At 45.5% G+C, this 15461-nt stretch overlaps 1 protein-coding gene across 5 annotated transcripts in view; it reads left to right on the forward strand.

Moving 5' to 3' along the window:
- The window catches only part of pitpnm3 (PITPNM family member 3), a 545233-nt gene that overhangs the window by 481702 nt on the left and 48070 nt on the right, over positions 1-15461 (forward strand). For all 5 annotated transcript variants that reach the window (XM_078547946.1, XM_078547947.1, XM_078547944.1 and 2 more), the window contains 2 exons: positions 8612-8728; positions 12962-13078. In XM_078547946.1, the coding sequence (XP_078404072.1) occupies positions 8612-8728; positions 12962-13078 (234 nt within the window). The remainder of the gene's footprint in view (positions 1-8611; positions 8729-12961; positions 13079-15461) is intronic.

Consider the following 15461-nt stretch of genomic DNA (forward strand, 5'->3'; position numbering starts at 1 on the left):
TATTGGTGATGGACAATTGTGAGAAGACTGAGGAGTGACCTGTTGGGGTCTTTAAGAATCCGGAAAGTTCTGATAGAGTAGACACAGAGAGATGGGCCTGTATATTTAAAGGAGCAGCAATCGTCTTTGGATTGTTGCTCTGCTTGGACTTTCCCCCGATTCAATGCGGCTCTGAATTTCCCCCAGGAACCTCCGAGCCTGGCTTTCCCAGAAATATGCAGTGTCCCCTGCAGTGCACAATCCCAGCGGAGTAGAATCCAAGGGCAAGACAGGACATGCCCCCTTTTTACTGCACTAGCTGGTGTCTGGTAAATTTAAAGGTCCAGTTTGAATGTTAGGTGAAAGGTGAGTGAATGAATGAGTGAAGGGGTAGGATGGTGAGGTGGGTGAGGTTAGTGGGTAGAGTGGGTGAGGTGGTAGGGCAGTAGGCTGGGTGAGATGGCAGATGGATGAAGTGGCAGGTGGGTGAGGCGATAGGTATGAGAGTTGGCAGGTGGGTGACATGGTAGTTGGGTTCTGGGGTAGGTAGGTGGGTGGGCGGGAGGTAATTGGGTCGGGTTGGGGGATAGTCGGGTCTGGTCAGGGCTGGCCGATTCAGGTTGGGTCATGCAGGTAGTCAGGCCAGGTCGTGGGGGATAGTTGAATAGCTTGAGTGTGGTCAGCAGAGTCGGGTGGTCGGGGGTTAGTAGGATGGTTTGGGTGTGGTCGGGGTAATTGGACAGTTGGGTGCTTGGGGCTGGTCAGGTGTGGTCGCAAGGGTAGTCAGGTTGTCAGGGGGGTTAGTCGGAGAGTCGGGAGGCCAGCTATGGTTGCAAGGGTATTCGGGAGGTTGGGGGGTAGTCAGATCGTCAGAGGAGCAGTCAGGTTGGGTAGCGGGAGTAGTTGAGTTGGTTGGGGGTAGTCGGGTGAATGGAGAGGTGGTCAGGTTGCGTTGGGGGTAGTTGGATGGTTGGAGGGGTGGTCAGGTTGGGTTGGGAGTAGTTGAGTGGTTGGAGGGGTGATCAGGTTGCGTTGGGGGTAGTTGAGTGGTTGGAGGGGTGATCAGGTTGGGTTGGGAGTAGTTGAGTGGTTGGAGGGGTGGTCAGGTTGGGTTGGGGGTAGTTGAGTGGTTGGAGGGGTGGTCAGGTTGGGTTGGGAGTAGTTGAGTGGTTGTAGGGGTGGTCAAGTTGGGTTAGGGGTAGTTGGATGGTTGTAGGGGTGGTCAAGTTGGGTTGGGGGTAGTTGGATGGTTGGAGGGGTGGTCAGGTTGTGTTGGGGGTAGTTGGGTGGTTGGAGGGGTGGTCAGGTTGGGTTGGGGGTAGTTGAGTGGTTGGGGGGTGGTCAGGTTGGGTTAGGAGTAGTTGGGTGATTGGAGGGGTGGTCAGGTTGCGTTGGGGGTAGTTGAGTGGTTGGAGGGGTGGTCAGGTTGGGTTGGGAGTAGTTGAGTGGTTGGAGGGGTGGTCAAGTTGGGTTGGGGGTAGTTGGATGGTTGTAGGGGTGGTCACGTTGGGTTGGAGTTAGTTGGATGGTTGGAGGGGTGGTCAGGTTGTGTTGGGGGTAGTTGGGTGGTTGGAGGGGTGGTCAGCTTGGGTTGGGGGTAGTTGAGTTGTTGGAGGGGTAGTCAGGTTGGGTTGGGAGTAGTTCGGTGATTGGAGGGGTGGTCAGGTTGGGTTGGGAGTAGTTGGGTGGCCGGAGGGGTGGTCAGGTTGGGTTGGGAATAGTTGAGTGGATGGAGGGGTGGTCAAGTTGCGTTGGGGGTAGTTGAGTGGCTGGAGGGGTGGTCAGGTTGCGTTGGGGGTAGTTGAGTGGCTGGAGGGGTGGTCAGGTTGGGTTGGGAGTAGTTGAGTGGTTGGAGGGGTGGTCAGGTTGCGTTGGGGGTAGTTGAGTGGTTGGAGGGGTGGTCAGGTTGGGTTGGGAGTAGTTGAGTGGTTGGAGGGGTGGTCAAGTTGGGGTGGGGGTAGTTGGATGGTTGTAGGGGTGGTCAAGTTGGGTTGGGGGTAGTTGGATGGTTGGAGGGGTGGTCAGGTTGGGTTGGGAGTAGTTGAGTGGTTAGAGGGGTGGTCAGGTTGGGTTGGGAGTAGTTGAGTGGTTGGAGGGGTGGTCAAGTTGGGTTGGGGGTAGTTGGATGGTTGTAGGGGTGGTCAAGTTGGGTTGGGGGTAGTTGGATGGTTGGAGGGGTGGTCAGGTTGTGTTGGGGGTAGTTGGGTGGTTGGAGGGGTGGTCAGCTTGGGTTGGGGGTAGTTGAGTTGTTGGAGGGGTAGTCAGGTTGGGTTGTGAGTAGTTGGGTGATTGGAGGGGTGGTCAGGTTGGGTTGGGAGTAGTTGGGTGGCCGGAGGGGTGGTCAGGTTGGGTTGGGAATAGTTGAGTGGCTTGGGGGGTGGTCAGGTTGCGCTGGGTGTAGTTGAGTGGTTGGAGGGGTGGTCAGGTTGGGTTGGGAGTAGTTGAGTGGCTTGAGGGGTGGTCAAGTTGCGTTGGGGGTTGTTGAGTGGCTGGAGGGTTGGTCAGGTTGCGTTGGGGGTAGTTGAGTGGCTGGAGGGGTGGTCAGGTTGGGTTGGGGGTGGTTGAGTGGTTGGAGGGGTGGTCAGGTTGGGTTGGGGGTAGTTGGATGGTTGTAGGGGTGGTCAAGTTGGGTTGGGGGTAGTTGGATGGTTGGAGGGGTGGTCAGGTTGGGTTGGGAGTAGTTGAGTGGTTAGAGGGGTGGTCAGGTTGGGTTGGGAGTAGTTGAGTGGTTGGAGGGGTGGTCAAGTTGGGTTGTGGGTAGTTGGATGGTTGGAGGGGTGGTCAGGTTGGGTTGGGAGTAGTTGGATGGTTGGAGGGGTGGTCAGGTTGTGTTGGGGGTAGTTGGGTGGTTGGAGGGGTGGTCAGCTTGGGTTGGGGGTAGTTGAGTTGTTGGAGGGGTAGTCAGGTTGGGTTGGGAGTAGTTGGGTGATTGGAGTGGTGGTCAGGTTGGGTTGGGAGTAGTTGGGTGGCCGGAGGGGTGGTCAGGTTGGGTTGGGAATAGTTGAGTGGCTGGGGGGGTGGTCAGGTTGCGTTGGGGGTAGTTGAGTGGCTGGAGGGGTGGTCAGGTTGGGTTGTGGGTGGTTGAGTGGTTGGAGGGGTAGTCAGGTTGGGTTGGGGGTAGTTGAGTGGTTGGAGGGGTGGTCAGGTTGGGTTAGGAGTAGTTGAGTGTTTGGAGGGGTAGTCAGGTTGGGTTGGGAGTAGTTGAGTGGTTGGAGGGGTAGTCAGGTTGGGTTGGGAGTAGTTGAGCGGTTGGAGGGGTGGTCAGGTTGGGTTGGGAGTAGTTGAGTGGTTAGAGCGGTGGTCAGGTTGGGTTGGGAGTAGTTGAGTGGTTGGGGGGGTAGTCAGATTGGGTTGGGAGTAGTTGGGTGATTGGAGGGGTAGTCAGGTTGGGTTGGGAGTAGTTGAGTGGTTGGAGCGGTGGTCAGGTTGGGTTGGGAGTAGTTGAGTGGTTGGAGGGTTAGTCAGGTTGGGTTGGGAGTAGTTGGGTGGTTGGAGGAGTGGTCAGGTTGGGTTGGGAGTAGTTGGGTGATTGGAGGGGTGGTCAGGTTGGGTTGGGAGTAGTTGTGTGTTTGGAGGGGTGGTCAGGTTGGGTTGGGAGTAGTTGGGTGATTGGAGGGGTGGTCAGGTTGGGTTGGGAGTAGTTGGGTGATTAGAGGGGTAGTCAGGTTGGGTTGGGAGTAGTTGAGTGGTTGAAGAGGTGGTCAGGTTGGGTTGGGAGTAGTTGAGTGGTTGGAGGGGTGGTCAGGTTGGGTTGGGAGTAGTTGAGTGGTTGGAGGGGTGGTCAGGTTGTGTTGGGAGTAGTTGAGTGGTTGGAGGGGTGGTCAGGTTGGGTTGGGAGTAGTTGAGTGGTTGGAGGGGTAGTCATGTTGGGTTGGGAGTAGTTGAGTGGTTGGAGGGGTGGTCAGGTTGGGTTGGGAGTAGTTGAGTGGTTGGAGGGGTGGTCAGGTTGGGTTGGGAGTAGTTGAGTGGTTGGAGGGGTAGTCAGGTTGGGTCAGGGGCAGTCAGCTAAGGTCAGTGGTATTCGGGTCGGGGGAAGTCAGGTCAGGTCGGGCGGGGTTCAGTATTAGTGATTGTGGGGTCAGTTTTGTAATTACCCAGATGTTAGACTAGGATTTAATCTAACAAACATTTCCTGTGTAACTATTCAGGTAAGTACTGTGGAACTGCCTGAGGTCTCCGACTCTAACTCAGAGACTTGGATTTTTGTCCGTGAATCAGGTTTGCAGAATCGGGACAATTCCTGGCTGCCCAAAGCTGACTCTTAAAAATGGCTGCCTGGACATCCGATTTTCAGTCCGGGGATAGTGGGCTATATTAGGATTCGGGGTGGATGTCCATGGAAGTAGTAAGGAGGATGCTGGGTGTGGAGACAGGCTGGGCAGAAGGCCCGCCTCAGGGCTCCAGCATTGAGTTCAAGATTTAAAAAAAAATCCTTCCAGCCCACAACCCCTCACCCCCCCTCCACACCCACACCACATCCCACCCATGCCAACCCACGCTACCTCATGCCCTGCACCCAACCCCCCATGGCTCCTCATATCCTTCATGCCAACCTACCCCTCTGTACCCAAACCCCATAGCCCCTCATGCCCTCCATGCCAACCTATGCCCCTGTATCCACACTCCATAGTCCCCTAATTCCCTCTGTGCCAATTCATGCCCCTGTACGCACCCTGGCCTTTTATAGCCCCAATGTCAACTTGATGCCAACTGAGGCCACCCATGCCCCCATGCACCACACTTTGCTCTTACACCTACCATGCCAACTCACCCAGTATCCACCATGGGCAGACTTCAGGACTCATGCAGAAATGAGATGAAATAAAGCTCTATAAAATAAAGTTCTAAACATCAATTGCAGGCTTCACTCTATTGAAAATTCACTCTCATTCATAAAAACCTATTCACTACATTCACTTCCCTTCAACTACGTAATGTTCAAAGCAACAAGCTTTGGAATTCGGTCTCAATTCAAAGAGTCCAGAACCACATGTAGCTGTCAATCAAACTATGAGATGGCAGGCACCTTACTGTGATCATCGATGGTTGTGAAATCAGTTAGACATCTCTAATCTAGTAATGGAAGCCCTCAGGCTTATGACAGCAGACAGAGTGAAACAGCTCCAGACATTTTTTTCAAAGCTTTAAAGGGCAGGACTTTTAAATGCCTTGATAGCTTGACAGTGCCCTTTGACATTTACCTTTGACAGTTCCTCTTGATACTTTAGACAGTTGGTTTTGACAGGTCTGTCGACAGTTCCAATAAGCTTGACAATGAATTAATTTATGCACTATTTACTCACATATATGCCTAATTTTAACAATTCCAGAGGGCACCTTACCTGTCCCGAAGGGCACCTGACCTCCCCCAAAAGGTGTCCTGGGACCATATCCAAAGGCGCTATCGAAAAAAATGCACAAAGTTCAGATCTACTCTTACCAGGTTTATTCTGCACACTTCAGGTTTCACTCTCCAAGGCTACCAAAATCCCACCTGAGTGGAGGCAGTTGCTGGATTAAATAGCCAGCTGCTTCTGGGAAACATGCATGCACAGGACACAAATCACCCCCATTCCTGTCCCCACCAAAAATGGGGAGTGCTGTGTTTGGCAGCGGGACTTCCAATTTTCAAGCAATTCTGCTATTTTTGCCACAATGGAAAGACTCTCCATTTGTAGTGAGAATCCAGACCAGATCCAGAGACATTTGGAGGGTCTTGGGGTGCAGGGGAATTGCCCATCAGAAGTTGAAACTTTCTGGGCAATTCCCAGTTAGGTCAGCGCGTCTGGACTTCCACAGTGTCTTGACGCACATTTCAGACACACGCCCGGTCTCTGGCAATCCGGAGACCAGAAGATTTGGACCAGTGTCTACTTGTGGGAGCCCAGAACTGACAGCCATAAACATAAGTCGGTCGCTAACAAATCCAATTATGAATTCAGGAGAAAATTTAAACCAGAGAGTGGTTAGATTGTGGAACTCAAAGAAGTTGAGGCAAATGGAGTAGGTGCACTGAAGGGAAGGCTCGATAAACAGATGAGGGATAAAGGATTAGAAGGATCTGCTGATGGCATTAAATGAAGATGGGTGGGAAGACGCTTGTGAGGAGCACAACCCAGCATAGACCTATTGGGCCAAATGGCCTTTTTCTGTGCTATAAAAGCTATTTGGTACAATGTATAATTTATGAACATTCAGATATACAAACATAACAATTACAAACACTAAAGTAAAAGCAGAAAATACTGGAAATTAACAGATGTGGCATCCGAGGAGAGAGAAATAGAGTTCACATTTCAGATTTTTTTGTATTAGTCTTTCACGGGATGTGGCCTTGCTGGCTAGGCCCAGCACTTTTATTGCCTCTTCCTAATAGCCCTTGAGATGGTGGTGGTGAGCCGCATTCTTGAACCGCTGCAGTCCACGTGGTATAAATACACCCAAGGCGCCATTAGGGAGGGAGTTCCAGGATTTTGACCCAGCGACAATGAAGGAACGGTGATATAGTTCCAGGCCAGGATGATGTGTGGCTTGGAGCGGAACTTGCAGGTGGTGGTGTTCCCATGTGTCTGCTGCCCTTGCCCTTCTAGGTGGTGGATGTTGTGGGTTTGGAAGGTCGATGACCTTTCGTTGCGGCCCTTTTCACCACTTGCCAAATTTTAATATCCATTGAAGTGAATGGAGAGCAAAATCGGGCTGGTTTCTAAAACAGGCGGCTGACCTGACCCAGTTAAGGTAAAGTAGCCTCCAGTCATCCTGGCTATATGTAAAAGTATGAATGAAACAAAAATCTGTCAACATTTTCCTGCTGAAGTTCCACAAATGTTATAGCCATGGAGTGCTACACCAAACGATTGTTAATGAGTTGGATATAATCATCTGGCGATGGGCCTGTAACCTGATGACAGATTTTAGACAGGGAGTTGCATTGCACACTCAAAATTAGCACCTTCTCTGCAGCTTTCCATAAGATTTATGGATGTAGCTCTGTCATTTCCAAGAGGCTTTTTATAATAGTACAAGAAAATTATGAATGCCATGCTGACAGAATACATCAAAGTTGAATTAAGAGGAATACTTTATTATTTATGTTGTATCAGCTTGTTATAAAAGTGTTAATCTTGTCATATTAAATGCTGACAATGTGAATAGATGTTTCCGAATTCTAATTACCAGGAATGATTTTTCATACTCACAGCTGATAAAGGGAAGCTTTCTTATAACAATAGTTTTGATTCATCAGCCTCGGTACATTTTAAAATAAGGATGCTGGTTTTGAATGAGAAATGAATGAGGCATAGCATTTTCATTTCAAAAGCTCTTCTTCGCAATTTTTTGCTTCTATATTTGCGTCCTGATGCAGTTTGTTATTTGTTTATTCAGTTGGCTTGTCTGCTGGTCAATTTACAGTAGCCTGAAAAGGAAAATTAGTTGCAGTTCATCCATTTTATGTAATCTGATTAGTCTGCATGAACTGTATGATTATTGAACCTCTTCAGATACCGGTCTTGATCATTTTTTTTTTATTGTCGTTGCTAATACCCTCTCATCAGTTGCTGTTAACAGTGTTCCTGTCATCCAGCAGCTACTTCTGTTCCCATGTGGCAACCACTCCTGACTCAACTCCATGCCCAAATCTGCCCAATCCCAGTCTGACCAATGATGTACAGCCATTACTGTCAGAGCTGAACTCTAGGCCCACCTAAAGCCCAGCCTGACTTCTTCTCTGGATCGGTTGGTTATACACATGCAACAATCCAGGAGCTGACCTTAGGCTGCACCAGCCACATCCAACTCAACCCCATTCTACCACTGAACTTCACTAACCTCATTCTTAGTAGGTCTACGTCTTTTCTACAGCTATCTCATCTACCGTGCCACCATGATTAGGGAGGAGAAGATCAGCTAACATTCCTATTCCTGATTCCTATCTAGCGGCCTGGTAAATCCTGGACAATGAATAGAATGTGATACTAGCCAAGGGAAAGCTAGTCATATATGGAGGAAATGTGCCTGTTTAGATATTTCTTTTAAAATTGCTTTTCAGAGGCTAGTGGGAACAGCAATACTGATATCGGACACATATTTGTACGAGGTTCATGAAGGTTTGCTATAATGGCATAATGACCAGAAGCTCGATGGTCAGTGAGCTAGTACCATTCAAGAGGTCACTGGAATAGGATATTAAACATGAATTAGTTAATAGATTTATGAAAGATAGGCAGTTCATAATACATTTTAAAGTATTCATGACTTATTTTGTAATATGAACAATAAAAGATGTGTACTTCTATGAATAAAATGGCCTGCACTCACTGTCCATGCAATCCCATTAGTGCTTTGCTCATTCTTAGTTGCCCGTTTCAGTATAGTTTAATAGATTTGACTTGGAAAACAGCTGCAGAATTCATCAGTGCAGCTTTAAAGCTTTTTTCAGTAAAAGGTACATAGTCTGATGGACCTTGAATGGACAGTCATTTACACCCACAGGAAAAGCATATTGGAGTAGCTGTCTTTATGGTTTCTCTGTAAAGGAACCGTAAGTAATGTGTGCTATGTTCCAGATTGTGCTGTATCACAGTGTGTTTTGGTGAGGCTGGTGTATTTATAGCTGAAGCTTTTCCAATTACAGGTAATGAGGTATGAAAGTGTGAATATAAAGGAGAATGACAGCAAGGATTCATCCACATGCAATGAATCAAGCCCTCCGGAGAAATGGCTTCGCAGACGAACACACGTGAAGCTAAGGGTTTGTGCAGATTGTGTTTGAATATATACAGAAGTAGATGAGGAAAGGAAAACCTTTTAGTAGGAAAGATATTTGTGACTTTACCCTAATTTGTTTTGGAAAATGTAAGTTTTTTTTAAATGGCTAGCACAGCTTTTTAAACAAGCTGCAACACTGCCACTTTATGGCCAAAAGCAGAATTGAAGAGATTGCTTGAATTTAAAAATGAGGCCCTCACTGTGCACATTCACAAAAGTGCTCCTTGAACAATAACTACACTGGAAATGATTACAAAAGCCTAGTTAGAACACTTTTCTTGCCACCATCCAAATGCAAGCAGAAGCAAAGCCTCAAATGGGCTCGGAGAAGAAGATTTCTTGCAACTCAAGACTGGGGTAGCGCTTATCCATTTGTGACTTCAGTACTAATTATGCAAAATGGCTGTTCCATACCTGAGTATTATCCATTCATAAAATTTGTTATCTGTGCACTTTCGTCAATTTGTTTTGAAAGAAAATATCTGACAAATGTGAAAAAGACATTTGGAATGAGCAGTTTCATTCTAACATGAATGACATGATTTAAATATATAACACTAAACATCCACTGTATTTTGGAAAATCACAATTTTTCTTGGATGCACAAGTAGTAAAATAAATTTGAATTAGACACTGTGCTTAGTGCTTCCTCCAAACCATCACCAGAATATTTATGTTTAAAGCAGTCTCTTCGGTTATGCTCTGTTTTTTCTGCTATGGTAATGATAGAAAATCTATGGAAGCAGGTATTTAAATTTGTTTTTACTTTTCTTTTGTAACTTCTAGGTCATAATATCCAGGCTGATGAATCCACCACAAGTGGTGTAAAGCCATGAGTATAAATTCACTTAAGCTCTCTGACATACTTTTATATTATATAAATACATTAGAGGCTGGTAATTTTACAAAAGAAATCACTCTGCTTGACACCTCCGCCTTGCAATGGTTTATTTTGTAAATCATGAACCCACAATGTATTCTCTATTTTTAATAGATAAAATCTACTATTTCTTAGACTGAAGTGTGGACTACAAAGGAAATACCATATTTAACACAGAATGCTGTCTCACCCAATATCTACTGGAACATAGGAACATAGGGAATAGGAGCAGGAGTAGGCCATTCAGCCTGTCGAGTCTGCTCCGCCATTCAAACAGATCTTGGCTGATCATCTACCTTTACGCCATTATTCCCCACTATCCCCATATCCCTTGGTGTCATTAGTATCCAGAAATCTATCAATTTCTGTCTTGAACATGCTCAATGGTTGAGCTTCCACAGCCCTTTGGGGTAGAGAATTCCAAAGACTCATCACCCTCTGACTGAAGAAATTCCTCCTCATCTCAGTCTTAAATGGCTTGCCCCTTATTCTGAGACTATGTCCCCTGGTTCTAGACTCACCAGCCAAGGGAAACATCCTACCCACATCTACTCTGTCATGCCCTGTAAGAATTTTGTAAGTTTAAATGAGGTCTCATTCTTCGAAACTCTGGAGAAAATAGGCCCAGTTTCCCCAATCTCTCTCCTAAGACAACCCTGCCACCCCAGGGACTAGACTGGTGAATCTCCATTGCACTGTCTCTATGGCAAGTACATCCTTCCTTAGACAAGGAGACCAAAATGATACACAATACTCCAGGTGAGATCTCACCAATGATCTGTACAAATGCAGCAAGATATCTTTATTCCCACACTCAAATCTCCTCGCGATGAAGGCCAACATACCATATGCATTCTTAATGCTAGCTAGCTTTTAGTGACTCATGAACAAGGACACCCAGGTCCCCTAGGACATCAGCACTTCCCAACCTCTCACCATTTAAAAAATACTCTGCCTTTCTGTTTCTTCTACCAAAGTGGATAACTTCACACTTATTCACATTTTATTCCATCTACCATGTTCTTGCCATTCACTTAAGCCTGTTCAAACCCCCTGAAGTCTCCTTGCATCCTCCTCACAACTCACCTTCCCACCTAGTTTCCTGGCATTAGAAAATTCAAAAATATTACATTTGGTCCCCACATCCAAATCATTCAGGTAGATTGTGAACAGCCCTGGACCAAGCACTGATCCTTGCGGTACCCCACTAGTAACAGCCTGTCATCCTGAGAATTATCCATTTTTTCCTACTCTGTTTTCTGTCTGTTAACCAATTCTCAATCCATGTGACTATGTTATCCCCAATCCCATGTGCTCTAATTTTATTTACTAACCTCCTGCATGGGACCTTATCAAAAGCCTTCTGAAAATCCAAATACACCACATCCACTGGTTCTCCTTTATCAATGCTACTAGTAATATCCTTGAAAAACTCCAACAGGCTTTTCAAACATAATTTCCCTTTCATTAATCCATGTTGACTCTGCTCAACCATATCATAATTGTCTAAGTGTCCAGTTATCATATTCTTTATAATAGATACTTTCCCTACCACTAACTTCAAACTAACAGGTCTGTATTTTTCCATTTTCTCTTCCCCCCCTTCTTAAATAGTGAGGTTACATTTGCTACTTTCCAGTCTGCAGGAGCCTTTCCAGGATCTATAGACTTTTGAAAGATAGCCACCAATGCATCCATTATCTCTATAGCCACCTCCTTTAACACTCTGGGACGTAGCTCACCTGGTCCAGAGAATTCATCAACCTTTAATCCAATTAATTTTTTTGAGTGAACTGAATGAGTGAGCACAGAACGCTCTGATCAAAGGGATAAGAAACAGCTGAGAAATGTTGACACTACAGTAAAAGGAGTGGGAAATGGAATAAACTGTTGAGTTCTTTGACAATTCACTGATCTCTCAATACTGTTAAAATGCCACTTCCAGTAAAAGAATCTTGTTTGAACCTTTAGTTTATGTTGCCTCTGAATATAAGAAATATGTCACCATTGTACCTCCTTAAACTGTAGCTGTTCTGTTTGTTAAGGTGCTTTCCTTTACCCCTGCCTACTTACTAATGTAGTTGTGTCCTGAGATATTCATGCATTGTACAAGCTTTGCAGAACTTAAAGTACCATTGCTTAGTTAGCTGGTAAGGACAGAGGTAAGGACAATCAAATTGAAATAATTATATTTATAATATATCTATTTAGCTCTGCTTCCATTTTTCTTCTGCAGTCTATGTCATAAACTGTGTCTAACCCAACCAGTTTTCTAGGCAAGGAGGGGGTAAGCCTCCAACACAACAGGGTACTGTTACCTTTCACTGACTCGAAGCAATTGAGTGAATCTTCGGGACACTAGTCTCACTATGTTCAACTCTGCTAAACCATTTTGTGTGATGATATATCCTTATGTTAAGAAAACCATTGAGTTCCACAGAGTATTTGGTGAATTTTGTCAACCTTTTTGCATGACACGTGCTAAAAGGGGATGGGGGTGAAGAAGTGTTCTTCCTATTGCCTATGGTTATTTATAGATTTTTTTAAAAAATGGTGTCACCATGATTCTTGTTTCTGCTCTTTTCTCTTGGGTTTAACTCTGATTGACAAATACCCAAGAACAGAAATTCTCAGTGTGAGTCATATCATCAGACACTGATCTCTGCTCAGCAGATGGAGCTAGGAAGATAATTAGGCTTCTATTTGTAATTTAGAGAAAATATATAGACAATTGAGGGGTTTCGCAGCTCTGTTCAGTCTGAGATCACTGGGATATGTTTTGAACACAAGATTGAAAGTCTATTAGAAAATGAATAAATTATATTCCATGCCCCCACAATGTGATATTTATCCAAACTGATCTGGAAGGTCCAAGGAGTAATCTCTAATTGGCAGAGTTAGCAAATTCAGGTGGTAAAGATACTGCTATTGACCTCAATGTACATGGGCTTGGAAGAGTAAGGAAAAACAAGTGTCAATATCCTGCTTCTGATTGTTAACTAGGAATCCCCATGCATGTGGATACCCAGTGAAGACAAAGCTGAGTTCAACTGTGATAGCTGCTTGGTTCAGTAGCCTGAACATCACTCAGACTCAATTCTAAATAACAACACCATGGATATTTACCAAATGGCTATGGCCTTTGCAGCTAGAATCCTTTCTCGCATAAGTCAATACCTACATGGTGGGAGGGGAAAGTTGCAGGAAGAAAATTATAAGGGAAAGGAAGAAGAAAAATCAAAAAGTGGCTTATGATTGATTAATAAATAATGAGAAAAGTGCTGTGCAGTTCTTGGAATGAACAATAATACTTTAAAATTCTCTTTGCTTTCTAAGAACGTAACAGCCAATCACCGAGCCAATGATGTCATCATAGCAGAAGGTGGCCCCCAGACATTGGTGGGAAGGTTTATGTATGGACCCCTGGACATGGTCACCCTGACTGGAGAAAAGGTACACAAAGATTGATTGTACGGAGTTGAAAATTATGTCATATAATTACTGCTAAGATATCAATCCTGGCCTCTTGATGATGGGAAGCAGTTTCTTCAGATTTAAGAATAAATGTAGATGTGAAAAATAAATGAAAACAGGGAGGGAATGAAACTACAATAACGCTAAATGTAATAATGAAAATTATCGCACAGGTGGATATCGTGTAATAATCTTACTTGTAAATAAATCCCACTTCAATTTTAGCCAGAACAGGAGTAGAGGATGGGCCTCCTGGATAAGTTGAGCTCAGAGGGGGCATGAGGGGAGATAGGAGAGAAATTAAAGATGCAAATTCAGGGCTAAGGCAGTGGAAAATTTCAGAGGTAGTTTAGCCAGGTGGGCGAGTGAAAAGGAGCAACATGACAGAGGCATCTTAGTGACAAAGAAACACATGAACTCCTTATACATATTATTGGAGATGTGGGTGGGGGGGAAAGGGGTTTCAGTAGACGAAGTAGAGAAAGGAAACCCGGGGTTTTCTTTGCATCCCAGGATGATTCTGGAATCGTGAGCAGTTTTAGCAGACGAGAGCAGGAGCTGATGTATTTAATGTGGTCCAGATGATCTGGTGATCAATGGCTAAACCAATTTTCCACTGTGTTCTTTCAAATCCATGTCCCTTGGACTTAAGGGAGCAGAAATGAGGACCGTACAAGGGGGAATGGGAAGGTTGAGAGAGAGTAATGGTTTTACTGGAGACAAGAGCATCAAAGGTAGAGTTGAGAGTGTGGTTGAGCAAATCAATAGCTACAGAAATATGATGAATGGAGGGCCAAAACCTAGAGATCTGGAGTTTTGAAAATGCAGTTATAAGTGCATTGGGAGACAGATTTTTCTAGGGCTGAATACAGAAGGAAATAGGATTGGGGACTGGAAGGGGGATGTAGATGGAGAGTGATTTTTTTTTTTTGGTTCATGGGATGTGGGTGTCGCTGGCTAGGCCAGCATTTATTGCCCAATTCTAGTTGCCCTTGCGAAGGTGGTGTTGAGCTGCCTTCTTGAACTGCTGCAGTCCATGTGGTGTAGGTACACCCACAGTGCTGTTAGGAAGGGAATTCCAGGATTTTGACCCAGCAACAGAGAAGGAACGGTGATATATTTCCAAGTCAGGATGGTGAATAGCTTGGAGGGGAACTTCCAGGTGGTGGTGTTCCCATGTGTCTGCTGCCCTTGTCGTTCTAGATGGTAATGGTCATGGGTTTAGAAGATGCTGTCTAAGGAGCCTTGGTACAAGGAAGTGATCAGAGATGGTCTTACGTGTAATTGATATGATGGGATTAGCAAGACCATATGAAATGACAAGGTCAAGGGGGTGGCCGTGAATATGGTTTGAGGAGATTAAATGGAAGGAGACATTTAAGAATGAAAAGAGGGTGGTGAACTCGGAGAGAGAGCACGATTAGTTGAGATGGATGTCGGAATCACTGAAGATAAGAAATTGTTCAGTGCAGAGGCTGAGGGAGGAAAGCAGTGAAGAAACTCTGGTGATAAAATTTTTATTGTACTTGTACATAAGCTGTAATCGCTGGAATGTCCTTGCAGGGAATGTAGGGGCATAAGTGGTGTAGGGGATTGTCTCTCAATCAGGCACAATAGCTTTAGCAGGAGATCACTAGAAACCCTAGATAAACAGAGTTTCCACAGATCGTCCAAAAGAGTTATGATGGCCAATTGGGAGATGACCCAAGGAAATTCCGACAATTGTGTCCACTAGTGGTTGGTGTCAGTTTGCATTAAGAGTCCAAAGAGATTCAAGTTGAGTGTCAAGCTTCTGCAGAAAGATTTATTAATTAATCCCATTTGGAACAATTGACATTTGAATACTTCTGGCCCTTTAATAGCATGATGCTCAGTAGGACACTATAATAATATATTATCCTAATATATTGGAAATTGTTCTGCTGTCAAAGTGGAATGTCACTGGCACCTGTGAGTAGAGGAACCATAACATGAGAACATAAGAACAGGAGGAGGCCCTTCAGCCCCTTAAGCCTCTTCTACCATTCATTATTCTTGGCTCATCTGTACCTCCATTCTATTTATTCACCCTTTCTCTATAACTTTAGTGAGCCGTACAGCCCGAGGGGTCTATACAATTCCCTGCCCCTCGGTGCACTATGGCAGAAAGGTCTTAGACAGCGACCTTTCCCCATTGCGCCTTTGCGACGGCTGCCCCAAGCTTTAGTGCATCCCTCAACAGGAAGTCCTGGACCTTGGAATGTGCCAGTCTGCAACACTCGGTCGGGGACAACTCTGCACTGGAAGACCAACAAGTTTCGGGCAGACCAAAGAGCGTCTTTCACCGAGCTGATGATCCTCCAGCTGCAGTTGATGTTTGTCT

Source organism: Cetorhinus maximus, chromosome 9 (genome assembly GCF_964194155.1).
Source record: "Cetorhinus maximus chromosome 9, sCetMax3.hap1.1, whole genome shotgun sequence".
NCBI lineage: Eukaryota > Metazoa > Chordata > Chondrichthyes > Lamniformes > Cetorhinidae > Cetorhinus > Cetorhinus maximus.